The sequence below is a fragment of the Somniosus microcephalus genome, chromosome 5, assembly GCF_052327205.1.
Source record: "Somniosus microcephalus isolate GS21.2 chromosome 5, FLI_Smic_1.0, whole genome shotgun sequence".
NCBI classification, from domain to species: Eukaryota; Metazoa; Chordata; class Chondrichthyes; order Squaliformes; family Somniosidae; genus Somniosus; species Somniosus microcephalus.
The window spans coordinates 101,400,464-101,423,303 of NC_140991.1; the positions used below are offsets into that span (position 1 = coordinate 101,400,464).

Sequence of the window (22,840 nt, forward strand, 5' to 3'; positions counted from 1 at the left end):
TCTTTTCTGCACCCTCACTAAGGCCTTCACATCCTTCCTAAAGTGCAGTGCCCAGAATTGGACACAATACTCCAGTTGAGGCCGAACCAGTGTTTTATACAGGTTCATCATAATTTCCACGCTTTTGTACTCTATACCTTTATTCATGAAGCCCAGGATCCCATAAGCTTTTTTAACCGCTTTCTCAACCTGCCCTGCCACCTTCAACAATTTGTGCACATATACCCCCAGGTCTCTCTGTTCATGCACCCACTTTAGGATTGTACCCTTTAGTTTATATTGCCTCTCCTCATTCTTTCTACCAAAATGTATCACTTCACACTTTTCTGCATTAAATTTCATCTGCCACGTGTCCGCCCATTCCACCAGCCTGTCTATGTCCTCTTGAAGTCTATCACTCTCCTCCTCATTGTTCACTGTACCTCCATGCTTTATGTTTTTAAATTTAAAGCTGATGCCACATTGTCCTTCCATTCCCTATCTACAACAGCAACTTGCATTTATTACATAGTAGCTTTAATGTAGTAAAAGTCCCAAGGTGCTTCACAGGAGCATTATCAGACACCGAGCCACATAAGGAGATATTAGGACAGATGAGGTAGATTTTAAGGAGCATCTTAAAGGAGAAGCGAGATGTACAGGTTTAGGGAAGGAATTCCAGAACTTGGGGCCAAGGCAACTGAAGGCACGGCCACCCATGGTGGATTGATTAAAATTGGGGATGCTCAAGAGGCCAGAATTGGAGGAGCGCAGAGATCTCAAAGGGTTGTAGGGCTGGAGGAGGTTACAGAGATGGGGAGGAGCGAGGCCATGGAGGGATTTGAAAACAAAGATGAGAATTTTAAAATCAAGACGTTGCCAGATCTGGCTGGACCACAGAAAGCACTAGTAGGTCCTGATCTCCTCTGTCCAAACTGTTCACTATTCCAGGATCATCCTATAAAACAAAGATAACCCCCAGCTTCTCTTCTCCATACAAACTTTCTTCTTCGTCCCCTCTCCCCTGCCTCTTCCACCCTCACCTCCAACAACAAGTACGAGGAGGAAGGAACTATTGATGCCTTCATCCACATCATTGATAAAGATATTGAAGAGCAACAGTCTTTGCACTGATACCTGCAGGATTCCACTAGTGACTGGATCCCACACAGAGCTGCTACTATTGATAACTGCGCTCTGCCTACGCAAATGCAACCGTTTCACTATCCAGCTTAAAAACTGGCATCTAATCTCACAGGATGCAACCTTATTTAACAGCCCTTTATGCAGCACTTTATCAAAGGCTTTTTTGAAATGAAGGTGCACAATATCCACCAGGCTATCAACATCGCCTCATCAAAAATCTGACCAAGCTAATGAGACCTCCATTTTCTAAAACTATGTTGGCATTCTTTAATAACCTTTACTGTTTCCAAGCAATCGTACAGCACATCTCTAATAATTCCTTCCAGTAACTTACCTATGACTGACGTTGCTTACAAATGCTGTTGACTTCTTAAAAAAAAAAATTGCTTAATTTTTTTTGATTGTTGAGCATAATTTTACCCATTAGGCTGTAACACCATTGCTTCCATAGCGAAATGGAATCTTGGGGGTAAAAATTTGTTATGGCCCTTTTTTGGGTGCATGACTGATGGCGTGCTTCCATGAATTAGATCCTAATTTGACTCTTGAGCACATAAAAGTGACTCAGTCTTCCGTGGAGGGTGTCTCTAGAAGCACATCCCGCACTTCAAGTTATCATCACTCAGCCTGGTGTCAAAATGTCCAAGCTGTCTGTTGGATCACCTGAGAATTTTTGAACCTTTGTAAGGCATCTTTTAAACATTAACAGAAGGTGGACATGGCCCACCCCCTCCGCACCCCGTGCTTTCCTAACAATTAAAGTTAGCCAGGCAGGCTGAGTGTGCAGAACACCTTTGTGGATGACCTCTGTTGCAAAGGGCATCAGTCATATAATTCCAGCCCGCAGTCCAGGCATCACATTCCATAGAATATCTTCAGCCTTACTGGGAATCACCACACTTTAAGGATAGCCTGTGGATTTATTTTTAATGGGCTTAGTGCTGTACAGCTGTGCCATAGAGATAAGGAAGCAATCCTTGGGCTGTGCTGAATCAGTTAGGATAGTGATGAGGGCATTAAAAGTGACTTGGAATCCCTGGATTAAAGAAAATAAAAATAAACGAGAGTTCCTGCTGTTGATCACTATCTACTGACCCCTGCTGGAAGTGTGAGCTTGGATGTTGGGTGAGGACGGAGCCATACTCAGCTGTGATGATTCTCATGACGGAGCGGCTCACCGTTGGTCACTGTCCAAGCGCAGACATGTAGAGTAATCGCTTGAGTGAGGTAGCCCAGATGTACCATCACTTATGGAACTGGGCTAAGGTACAAGTCACAGACGTCCAGAAACGATGGTATGAAGAGAAAATCAGAGAAGGGAAAAATCAGTTCGTAATCTGTAAACCGTTTCAAAAGACTGAAAAAATATTATTTCAAACATAACTGGTACCATAACTTACAGAAAGATAAGTGCTGCAAGTTATTTGGTTATTGCATATGCTGGACAAAGAATTTCATGGTGATCAACCAAAGATTATTTTTTAATAAATGTGCAGTAATCATGTCACTTTTTAAAAATTTGTTCCTGGGATGTAGGCGTCGCTGCAAAGGCCAGCATTTATTGCCCATCCCTAATTGCCCTTGAGAAGGTAGTGGTAAGCCGCCTTCGTTAACCGCTGCAGTCCATGCTTCTTTGTAGCGGTTTGGTACAACTGAGTGTCTGGCTAGGCCATTTCAGAGGGCAGTTAAGAGTTAACTACATTGCTGTGGATTTGGAGTCACATTATAGGCCAGACCAGGTAAGGATGGCAGATTTTCTTCCTTAAAGAACATTAGTGAACCAGATGGGTTTTTGTGACAATCTGGCAGTTTCATGGTCACCATTACTAACACTAGCTTTTTGATTCCAGGTTTATTTAATTAACTGAATTTAAATTCCCCAGCTGCTGTGGTGGGATTTGAACTCTTGTTTCAAGATCATTAGTCCAGGCCTTCTGGATTACTAGTTCAGTAACATAACCACTATACTACCGTAATCATTGCACGTCAAGGAAACGGAGGACGCAGTGAGCACCTGCACTACCAGTCACTGCCATACCTGACTAAAAACAAGATAACTCCCCAACCCCACATGCTATCAAGTCAGTGTATATTATAAATTAAATAACAAGGGGTGATGTCAGGCTGTAATCTAACCTCGGTGTTCAAACTATACCAACAACTGCTCAAATTTCATTCTCCTAGATTCTGGTGTCACCTCAATCCCTCAACCAGATTACGGCCTTGCAGTCATTTACTTCTCTTTTTTTTGTTCTCTACCTGAAGCTGCCATGGTTCCCACATTCCCTTTAAGCCAACTATACATAACTTGGACAAAAGAGCTGAATTTCAGAGGTGAGAGTGACTGCTCTTGACATCAAGGCAGCATTAGACCGAGTGTGGCATCAAGGAGCCCCAGTAAAATTGAAGTTAATGGGAATCAGGGGGAAAATTCTCCAATGGTTGGAGTCATACATAACACAAAGGAAGATGGTTGTGGTTGTTGGAGGCCAATCATCTCAGCCCCAGGACATCGCTGTAGGAGTTCCTCAGGGCAGTGTCCTAGGCCCAACCATCTTCAGCTGCTTCATCAATGACCTTCCCTCCAGCATAAGGTCAGAAGTGGGGATGTTCGCTGATGACTGCACAGTGTTCAGTTCCATTCACAACTCCTCAGGTAATGAAGCAGTTTATGCCCGCATGCAGCAAGACCTGGGCAACATTTAAGCTTGGGCTGATAAGTGGCAAGTCACATTCATGCCACACAAGTGCCAGGCAATGACTATGATGGCCTCGTCAGCGATGCCCACATTCCCAGGAACAAATATTTTTTTTAAAGTACTGCGATTAAAATGTTACCTTCGTATAATAACATTGCAAATTTTGTGCTTTGTTTTTTCAATCACAGACGAGGTTCTGTCTGAAAACTTTCTGGACTACAAAAACCGTGGGGTTAATGGTTCACACCGAGGACAGATCATTTGGAAAATTGAGCCAAGTTCCTATTTTGTGGAGCGTAAGTAAAATATTTAGCTACGCTGGCCATTTTAAAGGGGCACAATCTTTATTTTTTACTTGTTAATAGAACACTCAGTGCATTGACGCAGTTTGTGTAACGAAAATATCAATAGATTGCCCGTGTCTGACATGCCACAACAAAAATGAAGAGTAAATGTTCTTCTGCTTTTAAAAAAAAATTAGATAAGTTGGCTTTATCAAGTAGAAAAAAATTGTTGCATAACATATTCGTCACTTCAGTTGCCCGAGGCTGTCCATATTTCATTATAATGAATGCCTGGTCAGAGAGATTTAGAGTGTGTGCATTTCATTTGTCGAGAGCAGGGACACAGCATTGATCATACTGAATTCTGCAGGACACGATGATACTTCAAAACCAAAAATGCAATGAGCAGAACCAAAGATGATTGCTGCGGCCACTGCAGTCTTCTGTGATTTAGCAGTGGCTCCAGCACTAGGCGTGCGATTCAGTGGTGAACCCTGGTCTTCCCCGCATGCTGCAGCCCACTGCTTTACGTATTCTGCTAACTCAGTGCTCCTTCCAACACTCTCGGTCTCTGTCATCCCTTCAGCGGCTAGGGGCAGGTTTTCACCACACACAGCAGAACTGAATGAAGTGAGGTGCTGGGGGTGCAGAGCGATTTTCTGGAGCAATATGTGCTGTGTCAGATTTGCTAAATTACCAGCAGCATCTGTCGGGTCGCAAATCAAAGAACAGTGGGAAGTTGTGAATGCAGTTTTGTGGTACAAGCAGGCCCAGCTCTGTGCAACATTTTGGGCTAATTTTGTCATTTTTGCACACTCATCTTTCTTGATCTGGGTGCTGTTGCTGAATATGTTACTGCATGCACTGGGGAATTTTAAAAAAATACTTGACTACAGGAATTTGTTTGCATTGCTTGTGTTATTTCTGGATCTGTTGTAGACTAATTGGCAGAGATTAATTGCTATGATTAATCAACAACTCCCTTATCATTGTATCATGTGACTACTAGGATAGAAGAAGGTGAACTAGGTGGACCTTAATCATATTTGATCTAGCAATTCCTATGTTCCTATTGCTGATCGGCCTTATTTAAATGACACAATCACACCAGAGTATAAACACTGCCAGGAAATGTTTGGAAGTTCAATATTTTAGCCAAGATTTTCCTACCCGTTCACAGTATTGCAGTGGCGGATGTGGAGAATCGCTTGAGGTTCCACTCTGATGGAAATGCCCCCGGATTGCATCCAGACACATTGTCCCATGGGCATTGGTAAAAGCACTCACCTCAAACAGGTGGGGGCATCAATTTAATAACAATTAGGGGGATGTTATTCCTGCATGGCATTTTTTCTGTGGAAAGGAGGCAGCAGTTGGACAGGCTGCACGGGTTTCACAGAGTGCATGGTACCATGTGGTCATCGGGGCTTTTCATATTATCCCCATGGTCTTCATGAAAAGAAAGGTTTGCACTAATGTTCAGGTGGCATTTGACCAGCAAATACATGACTGTGCATGTCAGTAGTTGGTCCCTAGGAAGCAGGCATGATGCACTTATTGGGCAATGTTCCACAGTACATGCATTATTAAAAAGAGCAGAAGCACTGGGTTGAAGGCTCTTGGGAGAGCAGGGCTATCCTCTGTATGCATAGCTCTCGAGTCTACTGCAAAACCACTAAATAGTAGAGGAGCACCTTGGACTGGACATCCCAGCATCTGTTTGCTGTTCCTCTCCTGCCACCTTCCATCTTCAACAAAAGTGTACCAAGCAGCTAGAGCACAGTGAAGGAATGTGTGAACAAGATCAATGGCTTTGTACAATGCTTGAAATAGTACCTTCCAGAGGGTGTGGGACTGTAACTCTTTGTGCCATGCTTAATAGGCCTGACAAGAAATGTATGCAGAAATGAGGAGCACACTAATCTTTTACCTAACTCCTGATACCAGCCAGGTATGAAGGAGCTGGGTGACTGCATTGACTCGGTCAGTATCCTTCCTCCATTCAGCTGGCACCTGTGCTTTTACTGGAGGGTGGCCTTCAGCCCAAATTGGGCCACCCTCTCTTGTTGCATTTCCTGTAGCGGACCTCCAACTCTTCGGTATCAAAGGGGGTCATGTTACCTACATGTCTCCACTGTGCTATTGTGAATAATTAATCCACTTTTGTGCCACCACCGCAACTTCCTTTTTTATGGCAAGTTACAGCCCTGTAAATGGCTGCAGCTTCAACAGATTTTGTGGTCCCAGCTAAGCGTGCTGCAGACCAAGTTCTCTGGGCAAGCTTTGTCTGTGTCTATAGTCTGTCCAAAATAGGAGGGGCATTACAGATTCGAGTCTGCAGAGACACGATCTCTGGTTCAATGGTGTCACTCACTCCCTTAAGTGGTCTGAGCATTTTACTTTTATGGGAGTTGATTCACACTGCCCCTTATCTATATGTACAAGAACATAACCCAAATATGTAACAATAGCATCCCCTTGTGATCTAGACAAGATACATGTATTTCTTCAATTTTTCTAAAGGTAGACCAGACAAACACGCAATGAGATGTCACTTGATATGAATCATTACCTACCTTATTTATGATTAGGTGAACATCCAGAACAACTGTTACAATCAGGTTTACTCATTTCCATCAATACAACTTAGCTTTGCGTAATGACATAAAAATAACAAGCACTCTGTGATACCACAATTCAGTGGGTTGTCTTCCTTGGCTTGAAGCTAATTTTCTAACTCTCTTCTCCTGCATTCCATTTTTATTGCAGCCTGACTGACTTTAGCTTGTTCGGTTCCTTCTGTTTTTTTTAAAACCTAGTCTGGTGTTAGGATGTTTCAGTCCAACTGACTAATCACTAAAGAAAAGAAGAAAGACTTGCATTTATATAGCACCTTTCACGACCACCGGATGTCTCAAAGTACTTTACAGCCAATTAAGTATTTTTTTGGCGTGTAGTTACTGTTGTAATGTGGGAAACACAGCAGCCAATTCCCACAAACAGCAATGTGATAATGACCAGATTGAGGGATAAATATTGGCTAGGACACCAGGGATATCTCCCCTGCTCTTCTTTGAAATAGCACCATGGGATCTTTTACACCCTCCTGAGAAAGCAGACAGGGCCTCAGATTAACATCTTGTCCCAAAGACAGCACCTCCGACAATGCAGCACTCCACTGAAGCGTCAGCCTAGCTTTATCTGCTCAAAGTCCCTGGCGTGAGACTTGAACCCACAACCTTCTGACTCAGAGGCAAGTGTGCTACCAACTGAGCCACAGCTGACACACAATTTTGCTGGAATCTTAAAATGTCTACGCATCAGGATGACAAATATGCTTTTGAAAAATACTTGTGTTAAAAAATCTGTGAGGGAAAAATTGTCCGTTGGTAAATTTCACACAATTAGAAAATTTAATCTACGTAATTGCCACAAAAGCATATTCACTGCTTCCTTCAAATTTGTGATTTTTTTTCTTTGGAGTCTGTGAATTATTATCCACCCCTCACCTGAGAATTTCTAGGACTTACTTATACTGTGACATACACTAGTATCTCTGCAAAACACTGATGGCTGGTGGTGTCGGTAAACAGGATGACCTAATGGGTGATGGCAGAAAGCATATCTTCCAGAAAACAGGCCCCCAAGGGCTACTGGGTCTTTTTTAAAGACAGAGAGCTGATATTGCACAACACAGTTTTAAACCAAGTGTCTTGCCATCAGGACCCCTTTTAACAATCAAACATATATAAACAATTGATTGCTATAAAGGAGGCTGATGGCACATCCCTCCTGCACCCAAAACTGTAGACCGTAATTTCCAGCCTCTCCTTGCAGACAGGCAGGCACCAAAGACCTCTGTCATTAGAAATTAGGTGACCTCCCCCTGACCCTGCATATTTTGGCACTATCGGCGCCAGAGGTCACCGGCAGGCAGATCCTGGCATTTACAACCGGTGAGTTTTCGAGGCCATTTTACTTGGTCCATCTGCCTGTTACATTACAATATTATGACCAAGTGCATTGTCTATTTTTTAATTAAAGCTGGGTAACTGGTACAACAGTTTGTTTTTATGTCGTGCTTCTCATAAAAGAAAGTCTCTCAGCACTTTACAAGGTGAAAAGGGGAACTTGAAACAGAAAATTTAGGGGTACGGGAGGCACAATCAAAGATGCACATGCCTCTTTAGGAGGGCTTCGAAGGCAGCAAGAAAGGTAACAAGGCAGTGTGATTTTGGTAGAGAATTTCGGAGTACCAATGCAATTATTGTCTTTTAGTGTCTCTGTGTGGAATACGACTAGAAATTGGTGTTTGATACGGATGCACTATCACAGTGCAGATGTCACTCCTATGAGAGTCACTGTCCTCAACATACTAGCTTGCAAAAATAAAAACAAAAGGTGATGATCTCTTGAATACCAATCTTTTTTTCTGGGAAAATAAAATAGCCGAGCTAGTGGGTTAAGGGTGCCAGCTTTGATGTTTTAAAGTCACTTTATTACTTGACTTCAGATGCCTGATAGCCTTATCTGTGTTCAACAAGTGAAGGTTTGTTAACCTTAATGTTCTTATGTGCTTCTGAAGATTACATCAGGGATTCAGGATTTGTTTGTTTTTTGGGTGAATGAAAGCAATAACATAAAATAACAAGTCTCAACTTGGAGGAGCAGAAATGAATTGGCTAACTTGTGGAACTCAGAGGGGGGAGAAATTCAGTATCGCCCAGTTTGAGGTGCGGTTATCGGCCGGGCACTAATTGCTTCCGACTGCAAATTTGGCTTTTATCGCCCCTGGAGTTGATTGGAGTGCTAAATCATGTGCTGCACACCTGTCTTAAGGCGCAAAGGCCGAGGAGCGAGGCGCTAACTCAGAGCGCTGGCAAAGCTCATGTGATGGTCAGTCAGCGATGGAGCACAGACACATTGGCGGTGGCCAGTTCTTAAAGGGGAGGGTCAACCTTGCTCTCCATCCACACCCTGCTCATTGCAACCTTGAATCTAGGCCTGGAGAGACCTGTACATCAAATCTGTTGGAAAGAACAACGGAGAGGCCCAGGGAAAGAGCTCAGCGTGCAGCCCCAATAGTCACTTCTAAATCAATGCAAGGAAGATCAAATAAAAAAGAACCTGCAAAGTGCTGCTTAATACCCAAAACTCCTCAACACAGCTTTGAATATCTCCTGCAGTCTCTCTCTCTCACTCAGAATGCGTGGTGAAAAAATTTCGCTGACAAAAAAAGGCAGGAAGTGGTCGCCTTTAAATAGCACTCCCCCAGTCTTTTCCCAACTGCAAAACGCTCCCCTCAACCTGTCGTTGCTAGCAGCAGGCGGTAAGACAGGGGGCGCCACTCAATATCCGGTCCGGGTTGCTACCGGGGCGTTGCACGCTCGACTGACGTCACGATCTGCGGGCGCAGGAGATCGTGGCGGTAGTGTTTAGCGCCGCCGCAAAATGTCTAGCCAATTTTGTGAGCGGCGCAAACATCGCCGCACCCGGGCGCTAGTTACTTTGTGCCCCATTAGCGCCCTCTTAAGGTGCTAACGGGAGGCACAAACCAACCGAATTTTTCCCCCAGGCTGTTTTGACAGGACAAAGCTAGATTGCTCAATTGGATAGCAAAGGGAAGGATGAATATCTAGCAATATTGTGCCCTTTGTTCAGAATGGGGTAAACGTTACATTTTAAAGCTCCCAGCGCAGAACTTTATCAATGCAGTGAATGTTGAGAAAATCGGGTGCAGAGGTCAGCACAGGCGATTCGTAACGCATACAATCTTTTGTCCATTCATATTAATTGGGCATATTAAGTCAATGACATCATCAAAGTAATAATTTGTAAAATTTACCATGCTACTTTCTTAATTCCTCAATCTGTATGTATAAAATGTATTTATAAAATTTATCTTGACAACCTACTCCACCTGTAAACCTATGATTTTCAGTGATAATATCTATTAAAACAAAGGTGTGGAGATGCCGCTGTTGGACTGGGGTGGACAAATGTAAGAAATCACGCAACACCAGGTTATAGTCCAACAGCTTTATTTGAAATCACAAGCTTTCGGAGCGCTGCTCCTTCATCAGGTGAAGTGGAGAGATGCATAAAAACACAGCTTATATAGTCAGAGAATAATGTCAGATGTTTACAGGTAATCTTTCTAACTGCCATTTATCACACCTCGGCAGAGAGATAATCACAGCAATCAAAGGTGTAAATGGTGTCCAAACAGATCAGTCAGGAAAACATTACATCAAAGAGCAATGAGGTGGGGTCACAAGGGGTCAAATGTTGCAGATGCTGGGGTCTGTATGAAAAACAAAAAAACAGACAAAAAACACTTCAGCAGTCAAGGACATTCAGCCTCCAATCTTCGGGTAAGCATTCTCCAAGGCGGCCTTCGAGACACACGACAACGCAAAATCATCGAGCAGAAACTGATAGCCAAGTTCCGCACCCATGAGGATGGCCTGAACCGGGATCTTGGGTTCATGTCATGCTACATGTAACCCCACCTGACGTAGGGTCATCCAGACTCGAGTCGTCGTTGGCTTGTTCTCTCCACGCAGATGCGGCCGGACCTGCTGTGATTTCCAGCAAAAAAAATGTTTTTTGTCTGTTTTTTTGTTTTTCATACAGACCCCAGCATCTGCAACATTTGACCCCTTGTGACCCCACCGCATTGCTCTTTGATGTAATGTTTTCCTGACTGACCTGTTTGGACACCATTTACACCTTTGATTGCTGTGATTATCTCTCTGCCGAGGTGTGATAAGTGGCATTAGAAAGATTACCTGTAAACATCTGACATTATTCTCTGACTATATAAGCTGTGTTTTTATGCATCTCTCCACTTCACCTGACGAAGGAGCAGCGCTCCGAAAGCTTGTGATTTCAAATAAAGCTGTTGGACTATAACCTGGTGTTGTGTGATTTCTTACATTTATTAAAACAAAAATAGTTGAAATTTGTAAAAAAAAAACCTTAGTAATCAATTTGTTCCCCTTACTTCTCTTATCTCCTAAGATGCTGACTCTGCCTGGTGTTGGAGCAATGTATGCCAGTTGTATTCCAGTACCTCAACCAAGCAGATGTCTTCTATGTATGAGCATAGGTAGTGAATGATGGCAGGCTATTCAACTGTGTAAAGCATCACAGCTGGGCCCGATCCTGTCCTGATCTGTTGTCCACACATGCATGCACTTTTACCTAAAGTAGTCACTCTCCTGTCATCAGGAGGAGGAACCCTGGCTGATTTTTACCCCCTCTGCACTTGTAGCAATAAGGCCAATAGTAGCAACCCAACTGGTATCTCGGCTATCAACCAACTCAGTACAGGCCAGGCATCCAGCTTGAGATCTTTCCTGGTCTGTATGATTCAGTAGTACACAGGACAGCCTACTTACCCATAGAATTTTATAACACAGAATGAGACCATTCAGCCTATCGTGCCTGTGCTGGCTCTCTGAAAGAGCTATCACTTAGTCCCATTCTACTGCTCTTTCCCCATATCGCTGGAACTTTTTCTTTTGCAAATATTTATCCACTTCTCTTTTAAAAGCTCTTTATGGATTCTGTTTCCATCACATACCATGTCCTACCAATGTTCTGCATCAGAAGTGTTCTCCTAACCTCTCCCTTTTGCTGATAATTTTAAATTTATGCCCTCTAGTTGCTGACTCACCAACCAGTGGAATTGGTTTCTCCCTATTTGTATTATCGAAATCCCCTCAGAATTTTGAACACCTCTATCAAATCTCCTCTTGACCGCCTCTGCTCCAGTAAAAAGTGTCCCCGTTTGTCTAGTCTCTCCTCGTAAATAAAGCCTCTCACTCTTAGGGCTAGATTTTCGTGGAGCCGTCAGGCAGGGCTTCAGACGTGTGGGGGGGGGGGAAACCCCGAATTTGGGGGTCCCGACACCATCCCGCCCAAAACCCCACCCCACGTAAGTTTCAGGGGCGGCGGGTACCCGCCCTGCACTGGGACCCGCCGAAACCAGGTGGGAAGGGATTAGTGCCAATTAACTGCCTGTTAACAGGTAGTTAACAGGCAGTTTTTAGCCTAATCCCTATTTTGAGGGGTTTCGTGTGGGTTTCCCGACGGCTCCAAACCATGCCAGGTTAGAGCAGGCGGGCCGTCGGGTTGAAGGAGTTGGCGGGGTCGCGATGTCGGTGCTCAGGTGAGTGATGGGTGCATGAGTGTAAAGGTAAGTGTGTTTGGTGTGTCTAAAGTGTGTAAAGAACTTTTACTTACCTGTACTTACCTTCACAGCCTTTCTTCCTGTAGGCGTCGGGAGTCCATCACTCACCTGGAACATAAAGCTGAATGGCTGCGATCTGTGAAAAGTGACAGCCTTCAGCTTTGAGTGCCGGTGTGAGTTCTAACTGAGCCTGTGCAGAATGACTCATGTGAGAACTCGGACTGTCAGTGTTTCACAGCTTCAAACAGCTGTGAAACACTGATATTTCATCTGTCAAGAACTCTTGACAGATGAAATTGCAGTCTGTGACGCCACTTATTGCCGGGTGGCCCTTAATTGGCCTGCTGAGCAAGGTCAATCAAGGGAAAATCGTGCAGATTGGCCGGACGTCGAAGTAGGCGGGTCAAAAACCCGAAAGGGGAAGTCCCGCCTTCTTACCGACAGCTTCGGCAAAATCGACCCCTTAATATCTTCATGGTAACTCTCCCCCGGAATGTCTTTACTTTCCCCAATGAATGTGGGACGAGCCTCAAACCAGTTCTATCGTGCGGGCAGCGGGCTTGCTCTGCCCTCCTCCTGCCAATGAAAGCGGTCACATGAAAATCTACCCAGTTGTATTGATCATATTTATATGTCTATACAGTGTGCACTATCCTGTGAAAGTATTGCTTCTCTTTCTGACACAATATATTGACACTTGTGTTTTTGTTACATTTACTGCTGCTGCAGGAGCTATACCTCTACTCAGATTACAGGGAAGCTCAGTAATTGTGAAACAATCACTGATGAGTCTCCTTGAAAATTCGACCCTAATTACATGCACTATTAGTAAATCAATGAAATATCGATGTGAAGATGCATTTTCCATTTGTTACTTTCGTTTTATTTAATGAGATGTAACAGTTAAATAATTTCCTAACTAAACTGCAGGGTGTGCGAGAGGGATTGAATCTTGTGCTATTGAGGGTTGTCTTTGCTAGGAAGTGGAGCACTTTCCAATTTTACCACCCAGTGTCAGTATCAAGCATACTGCCCCATTTATATAGTGTTTTTTTTTAATACAGCCTAGTTACCTTACTGCTGAATCTACTCCATTTATGCTTTGGAGCATATTTGACCATGAAACAACTGCACCTGCGCAAGAGTTTCCCTACATTACAACCATGACTACTTTAAAAGTACTTCATTGGCTGTGAAGCACTTTAAGACGTCCTGCGGTTGTGAAAAGTGCTCTATAAATGCAAGTTCGTCTTCTATTTGAGCATGCAAATAAAATGTCACATTTATGACTTTCTCATTCTGGCTGGAACGTTCCCCCCATGTTGCCACTGTTCCCATGAAAAGCACATGGATGACTGCTCTGCATCCTTGACCACAGCTAAGACAGCAGATCTAATGCAAGTCCTGTTACTGTCATTTGTTTACTTTTGCCACTGCCAACATCCTGGTGTTGGAGCCAGTCAGGGAAACTTCCTCCTGAGGAGGGGCTCAGTGGTCTAGATTTTCAGATGTTACTTCGCCAACTTTTCAGCATAACCAGAGCGAGTGGGTGCAGAGAATGGTTTGGGGGCACGCTTTGTTTCATCCCTGATCATTTTTGCTTATATTCTATATTCCGCCAGAAGTGATGTGGGGCATAAGAAGTGCTGGCTCACACACCGGCAGAAAGATTCAAAAGAGGGCCTAATGACGGAGTGACATCATGCACCACATTTCCCATCATTATTCTCTTACTTGCATGTGACCTAAGGGGCTCCTCTATAGAAATGGAAAACCCTGTTTCAAAGTTGCTTGGGTCAAGAAAGAAGTGATTTTAATTTGACACATTTCAGCTAAACAGCGAGTCCTGGCAAATCCTTCATTTCTAACTGTTTAGTACATAAGTAAAAGGGCACTGTGCCAGCTCACTGTGCCATCCAATCTTTCATTAAATTAAGTCAATGAATGTTTTTTGTGGGTCCCTACTCTTCTTTGAGCTGTTTCTGTCCCCACCCCAAATGTTATGCTTCTCTGGGTTCCTTGGTTGATATGCTCCCTTGCATTTGCCAACTGGTTTTCTGAGGCCCCCGCTAATGCTGTTCTAAATGAATTGTCAGAAGACATATGAAAGCAACATAATGGATTTAACCCACCTGACGTTCCTCTATCTTGCAGGGAGATAAACAACCTCTGTCAGTGCCTCCCCCATAGCCGTGTGGCTGAGTAACAGTTGGGCATCAAACCTGAACCACACATAACTGTGCTAACAGAGCATAGCACTACTGTGCCGTCCACTGTTTTCAACTTACACAATGCTTACGGGTACTAAAACGGCCTTAACAGCTTCCAAGGGAGCCAATTTTAATGTCCATTATGTGTGCCAGTCATGGGCATATGGACTGAAAAAAGTGGCAGAAACCCAAAATGCTGTGTTCACATCCCATCAGAACTGATGTGCATTTTCGATGGGCCTGTGGGCAACCCTCATTAAAATATTCAGTTTGCTGTTTGTGGGAGCTTGCTGTGCGCAAATTGGCTGCCATGTTTCCTACATTACAACAGTGACGACACATCAAAAAGTACTTAATTGGCTGTAAAGCACTTTGGGACATCTGTTGGTCATGAAAGGCGCTATATAAATGCAAGTCTTCCTTTCTTTTATTCAAATGATGTGTGAGTGACATCATAACACCTCCTGTGTCTTTTGCCAGTGCCAGATCATAATCATGGCCTTGTATAATGGGAGTCCAGGGTTGCTAAGGGATCAGCTGCAAGCAAAGTTCATTTAAAGGGCATAGTAAAATGATTAAACAACAGTCTTAATGCCAATTCTGCATCATTTTGCTTAATTCTTATTTTTTTTTCTGCTGCCACTTAGTCCTAAGCTTTCATGAGCTATTGTGGTAATTGCTCTGGTAGTCTTTTTTTTTTACTGCACCTCCATTTCAGTTTCTACCCCATTTTCCTGTCTCCCAATTGGGGAACCACCACATGTATGCCTTGACCCCGATAGGAATTTCAGGACCAGAGCTTTTAAATACAACCGATGTGCTTCTGTATTGCCTTGATTCTGGTCTTGTCAGTTTTCACTGGAGAAAATAAATCATCTGTTGAGGTAAGAGATAAGCAATAGTGATGTCAGAAAATTAGTGGTTACACTATGTTGACTGACTGCTTATTCTAACCTCAACCACAATTCCATCTCTATAGTCCCCATTTCATTAAAATAATTGGTTAATGTCTCCTTTAAAAGAGTGGACAAATTAACGGAACATAAATGCGGTAAATGTTTGTATGGTATTGTGGCGAACAGCAGGCCAATGGCTCCATCACAAGTAAGAATTTCTATTTAAGATAGTTAGCCAGTATCTGGTGCACCATGTAAGAATGTAGAACAGTTCACCAATTGGCTACCCTGAAGATAGCGGGGCCTGAATTTACATGGTTCCACCACCCCAGCACTTACACTGGATGTGCCGGGTGGGATTCTCTGCCGGACTTTCAAGAGTATGGGGAGGATTTCTGATCAGAATGGGAATGGTGGGTGCCCAGGCCACTATGAATACCTCTCGGGAGCCTGGGGGCGTTTTGAAGAGGGCTGTGAAATTAAAAATTTGCTAATCTTTGCTTTGGGGCTCCAACCCATGATCCTAGACTGGGTATCTCCAGGCGATCCCTATGTCTGTTCCTCTGGCAGCTGGTATGTCGCCTTTGATTTGACATAACAACTGCTGCTCTTCTCCCAGGCTGGCACCAAGGAAACGTCTAGTCTGGGAGCCTCGGCCATGGCCCCTCTGATGTAGGGCCAATGTTTGAGGTGGGTGGAGCATCTGGCCCAAACAAGGCCCTGCAGAAATCGGATACCGAGAGTACGCAGGAAGGGCTGTAAATTTTCAGGGTGAGTCAGTACAGAATCCACAGCCTCCTTTCATATTCTATCATGTGGCCTTCCAGCCCTTTATGTCTTTTCCATTTTTATTTTATATGACTAATATTTTGAGATAGCTTCCCAGAAATTATAGGATTGATTCCTCGATTTTGTACTTGGTGAGCAACCTGTCATTAGCAGCGCACAAGGCCCGTGGAACCTGGAAGCTAGGCCTCGGCACACTCATGTTGAACTCCTAATTCCACAGAGGTGCTGGCCTCATTATAACATTATTTTGATGAATGTAAATTGATCTCATGATGAATTGCCCATGCTGTTCTGTAGCACAGCTCCTTACTTGCTGAACTCCTGCATAATTCGGGAACTGAAAGAAAGAAAAGAATGACTTGCATTTATATAGTGCCTCTCACATCCACCAGACTTTACAGCCAATGAAGTACTTTTTGAAGTGTAGTCACTATTGTAATGTAGGAAACGTGGCAGCCAATTTGTGCACAGCAAGCTCCCACAAACAGCAATGTGATAATCTGTTTTAGTGATGTTGATTGAGGGATAAATATTGGCCAGGACACCGAGGATAACCCCCCTGCTCTTCTTCAAAATAATGCCATGGGACCTTTTACGTCCACCTGAGAGGGCAGACGGGGCCTCTGTTTAATGTCTCATCCGAAAGACGGCACCTCCGACAGTGGAGCTCTCCCCAGGAAAAGGGAGAAGACACAGTTGCTCCAGTCTTCATTTCCAGAGGTTTATTGATTCCTTTGTAAAGGGCAGAACCTCTGTTCTGATGGCCAAGGACAGTCCTAGAGATGGGTACTCCCTAAGCCTGCTGTTCCCACTCCTCGTACTGAACAGTGGAGGAGATGTGCTGAGTTGTTGGAGGTATACTGGCATACATAAAGGTGTATGTGGTCCCCATCACAGGAGTCCAGGCCAGGCAAAAGCTCAAGTTAGGGAAAAAAAGTGAAGTTTTGTGGCATGAATGCATTTCACAAAAGAGGCATTTTTGCACAGCCCCCTGGGTGCACTCATTAATTCTGTGTGTTCTGCTTTATGCATTTTTGCAAGGAGTTCAGAGGGGCTGGTTTACACCATAGGACTGGAAATGAAGAGAAGCAAGGCTTTGCAATACTTGCTGTCTTTACATTAGAAAAGGTTAAAACAAAACTACGTAGCAGGCACAGCCAGTGGAAGTTGGTGCCTGGTGAATCCTTACATTAGAATTTCAGACTATTCAGGGTAAGGCATGAAATGATATTCAGTCAGACTGCAGTTAACAGCCAGTACTACAAAATGTTTGAAGTCACTTCAGAGTGCAGCCACACTCCCATCTTGCACTCAATGACACAGGCCCTTTGTGATATGTGAGTGGCGATATAAATCATGTTTCAAAATAAATTATAAGATCATTGATACCTGGGAAGGGCAATAACATATTGATTGTTATGATGATGTAACAAATTATGAGAGTGTATTGCTATGTTAATTTCTCCTTGTAGAATTTTAAATAATTATTGGTCAAAATGATTTAAAATTCTCAGGAAATAATTCCGTTTGTGACTGGAAGCTAAAGGTCAACTCTTTTATGATATTGTGGCGGTACCACTGGTTGTCCCTTACATTGAGACACATAATTCCCTTTAACTTACCTTACTGTATGTTTAACTTACCTTTTGGGGCCGTTGCCCTTTTAACTTACCTGTTGGGGCCATTGCCCCTTTAAGGCGCGCCCTAGCGCGCTGACGTCACGTCATGTACGACGTGATGTGCGTGCGCCAGCACAGCCCGGCCTAGCGTCTTCGGCCTCAACGGCCAGCCGACGGGAGCGACGCGATCTTCCGCTCCTGCAGCAAGCACCGGCACAGCCCGGCCTCCCGACTTCGGCCTCAATGGCCAGCGACGCAACAACGTGCATCACGTGACGCCCAAAGTGCGGGAACACACAGCAGAGCGTGATGACGTCATCACGCTCCCCACAGGACTGTGAACTCAGTCCTCGTGGAGTCCCCGCTGGGACAAGACCTACACCACGGTGCTCCTACAGTCAGCCATCTTACCTGCTATCTTACCTGCTGTAATTAGCCTGTTCCTGTAAATAAACAGCTTATTTATAGTTCGTCGAAGTCAAACTCTCTTATTTAGTGGCGATCTACACGAACCGCTACATTGGTGACCCCACGACGTGAGTACGGGAGCTCATCAATTCCAACGCTACAATTGGTGAACCCGTATCCATGAATGATTTTCACGGTAGCAACGCGCGCCTGAACCTCGTCTTCACTCAAGACGACCAACGCACAACCGACGAACAACCACGGAACAGCAACCGCCTAACACCGATTCCACCAAAAGCGACCCCGTCTTTGCGTACGTATTCGCAATGGAAGCGCAGCTTGGAGGTGAGCCCGTTTTTCACGAACGATTTCACAGAGGTAGAGCACGACCAACGGCAACCGTCATCTACCAGCGCTACAATTGGTGGGTTTGTGAACGTCTTTCACAAACGAAGCACGCTATGGAAGCATCAGCCGTTCTGCTGTCGCTACCGCATTCCAGGGAGCCACGGTCTCCCTCGTGCTTTATGCAGGTAGAAGCCCTGTTCGCCGAGAACATCGATGCAGCACAGACCACGCACGTGCTCACGGTCTCCGTATTCGACTCTTCTACCGCCACATGGATCGTCCGCCTCTACATCCAAAGCAACAGCAAGTATACATCTCTCCAAGCGCGGGGTACAGCATGTTTGGGCCCACAAGATCGGCGCGCACCCCGCGGGGATACCACGAGGACTCACCCCCGCAAAACACGAGGACGCACTCCTCGCCCACGAGAACCCATCCCTCGTGAACATCGACGACTCCTTCCCCGCCGATGACGCACCAGCCCTTCAGCCTGCTGGTTGTGTTACCTACTACACGATTCGGCGTGAACAAAAAGCGTGCCGCCCTCCCGGCTGTTTTCTCCTGAATCTACAACTGTTACAAGTGTTGCCGCCCTCCAGGCAGAGTTAACCCCTCCTGCAAGCAACAACAACCTGGACCGATGCCGCCCTTTCTCCAGTTTTCCCTTTAACAAACGCAAACGTCTACTGAAGCTGCACACATCGAGGACGGGTCCAACGGGCATCCTGCGGCTGCAATCAGCCATGTGAAAGTTGCTAGCCTCACCGATCACAGATCAACGCAGCAACTCTTCACCCTCCGTTGCGTTCACGTCGTAGCACTATGGCACGCACCGTTCCGTGCGTTCCAGCCTCCCGAAGGTTTCGCTCACCAGCCAACGGAGACATCGCCCGCGTCCGCCCAATCTGCCCGTCACTCTGACAAGGCCTACTGTTTCGCACGTCTCCACGGTCCTTCGCCTGACGGATACGTTTTATTCGCCATGACGCGCGTAAGGATCCGCTCACGAGCAGCATCTTCATACCTCGCCTACCAAGCCGAGACAGCACGACCACCAGCTCGTCAGACCATCTCATCCTTGGACTTTCGTTAAAGCGAATTCTGGGGGGGCCTGTGTGGCGGTACCACTGGTTGTCCCTTACATTGAGACACATAATTCCCTTTAACTTACCTTACTGTATGTTTAACTTACCTTTTGGGGCCGTTGCCCTTTTAACTTACCTGTTGGGGCCATTGCCCCTTTAAGGCGCGCCCTAGCGCGCTGACGTCACGTCACGTACGACGTGATGTGCGTGCGCCGGCACAGTCCGGCCAAGCGTCTTCGGCCTCAATGGCCAGCCGACAGGAGCAACGCGATCTTCCGCTCCTGCAGCAAGCACCGGCACAGCCCGGCCTCCCGACTTCGGCCTCAACGGCCAGCGACGCAACAACGTGCATCACGTGACGCCCAAAGCGCGGGAACAAACAGCAGAGCGTGATGATGTCATCACGCTCCCCACAGGACTGCGAACTCAGTCCTCGTGGAGTCCCCGCTGGGACAAGACCTACACCACGGTGCTCCTACAGTCAGCCATCTTACCTGCTATCTTACCTGCTGTAATTAGCCTGTTCCTGTAAATAAACAACTTATTTATAGTTCGTCGAAGTCAAACTCTCTTATTTAGTGGCGATCTACACGAACCGCTACAATAAAAGCATTGAGGCTTACCGCATGATTCACACATAACAACTCAATATTGTTTGCAGTCGTTTTCTGTATTGAAGATATCTACAGTTTTTCATTTTAACCTGCAAACAGATTAGTGATTTGTCTGGTAATTTGGTTGGATATGTGGGTCTATCTATTCAGTTAGATAATAAAGTCAATAATAAAATCCAAATTTAGCTGGTACTTGTAAGTTCAGATAACCCTGACCATCTGTTATTAATTATCAATTCATAATTAGCTGACAGGAGGCACAAACACTTAGCAAAGTAAGGACAAATCTCCATGAACTGAGGATAGAAAAAGATTTACATGAAGTCCTCCAACTGGCAACTTGGCTAAGGCCAACAAAACTTTCCCACTGAGAAGAATAATTGAGCATGAACATCAATTAAGGCCGTCTATTATACTGGGCTCTGGCATTTTAAATAATGGGCAAGTTTTATTTATGTTTTAGAATATTATTGAACTATCTTGGGAATTGGGTCTGTCTTTACATTTGTTTTGCCCGGAGTATTGCAGTGAGAAGACATTTTGCTGAGTATACGAAGGGAAAATAGCAGAAGCCAATACATCGGTCCGTATAATGCAGAAAGTGTTTTGCTTAAATTGATGAATAGGTTTGTGCTGATGAAGTAGGAAAGTCTGATTATACATCCAGGAATATAAAATGAATTTATTTCATTATATAATAAAACCAGAAAATGCTGGAGATACTCAGCAGGTCAGGCAGCATCTGTGAAGAGAGAAACAGAGTTAATGTTTCAGGTCGATGACCTTTCGTCAGAACTGGAAAAAAGCAGGAAATGGAACAGATTTTTAAGCAAGTGTAGTGGCTGGGAAATGGGGGAGGGGACGAAAGAACAAAAGGAAAGGTCTGTGATAGGATAGAAGGCAGGAGAGGTTAAGAGACATTAAGAGATATTCAAGGCAAAAGGAGATGGTAATGGGACAGGTTAAGAAACAAAGGATGGCTCCAGTTAAAGTATAAACTGCGCTGGCAGAATGAAAGACAGCTGCCATGTGGGATAGAAGAACAGAAGGCACAAACAAAAAGTGTGGATAAAAAATATATATATGATGGGGGCCAGGTTATGACAAACATTCACTACAAGCCCACTGACTCCCACAGCTACCTGGGCTACACTTCCTCCCACCCCGCCTCCTGTAAAGACTCTATTCCATTCTCCCAGTTTCTCCATCTCTGCCGCATCTGCTCTGACAATGCCACCTTCCATGTTATTTCATTATATGTTGAGTACAATAAATTCATTGTATATCGAGTAAAATCAATTCATTATATTTATTTAACAGAACATATAATGAATGCAAAAAGCAAAATACTGCGGATGCTGGAAATCTGGAATAAAAACAGAAAATGCTGGAAATACTCAGCAGGTCAGGCAGCATCTGTGGAGAGAGAAACAGAGTTAACGTTTCAGGTCGATGACCCTTTGTCAGAACTGGAAGAGGCTGGAGATGGAACAGGTTTTTAAGCAAGTGCAGGGGCAGGGAAAGGGGGGAGGGGAGGAAAGAACAAAAGGGAAGGTCTGTGATAGGATGGAAGGCAGGAGAGATTAAGAGAGATTAACTACAAGCCGGTCAGTTTAACATCAGTGGTGGGTAAAGTTTTAGAAACAATAATCAAGGAAAAAATTAACGGGCTCTTGGAGAGGTTTAAGCTAATTAAGGAGAGCCAACACGGATTTGTAAAAGGCAGATCGTGTTTGACTAATCTAATTGAATTTTTTGATGAAGTAACAGAGAGGATTGATGAAGGGAATGCAATGGCTGTTGTCTACATGGATCTTTGGAAGGTGTTTGACAAAGTACCACATAGAAGGCTGGTTAACAAAATTGAGGCTCATGGAATAGGTGGGTCAGTGGCAGCTTGGATAAGGAATTGGCTTAAGGACAGAAAACAGCGAGTTGTGTTAAATGGCTGTTTTTCAGACTGGAGGATGGTAAACAGTGGTGTTCCCCAAGGGTCAGTGCTGGGGCCTCTGCCTTTTTTGATTCTTATAAATGACCTGGATATTGGAATACAGTGTAGAATTTCTAAATTTGCCGATGACACCAAACTTGGGGGTGTGGCAAACAGTGATGATGATATCAATCGACTGCAACAGGACATAGAAAGGCTAGCAGAATGGGCAGACAAGTTGCAGATGGAATTTAATACAGAGAAGTGTGAGATGATGCATTTTGGCAGAAGGAACAGGGAGAGGCAATATACACTTAATGGCACAGTTTTAAAGAGTGTGCAGGGACAGAGGGACATGGGAGTTAATGTGCATAGGTCCCTGAAGGTGGCAGGACATATTGAGAGAGTGGTTAACAATGCATATGGGATCTTGGGCTTCATAAATAGAGGTATTGAGTACAAAAGTAGTGAAGTTATGCTGAACCTTTATAAAGTGCTGGTTAGGCCACAACTGGAATATTGCATCCAGTTCTGGTCACCACACTTTCGGAAGGATGTGAAGGCCCTTGAGAGGGTGCAGAGGAGATTTACCAGAATGGTTCCATGGATGGGGGATATTACCTACAAGGACAGGTT

General features: G+C 44.5%; 1 protein-coding gene across 1 annotated transcript in view; it reads left to right on the forward strand.

The window, feature by feature from the left end:
* hecw1b (HECT, C2 and WW domain containing E3 ubiquitin protein ligase 1b) overlaps positions 1-22,840 on the forward strand; it is a 773,289-nt gene that overhangs the window by 66,181 nt on the left and 684,268 nt on the right. Inside the window, exon 3 of the mRNA XM_085988048.1 lies at positions 4,013-4,120. Coding sequence (XP_085844174.1) covers positions 4,013-4,120 — 108 coding nt within the window. The remainder of the gene's footprint in view (positions 1-4,012; positions 4,121-22,840) is intronic.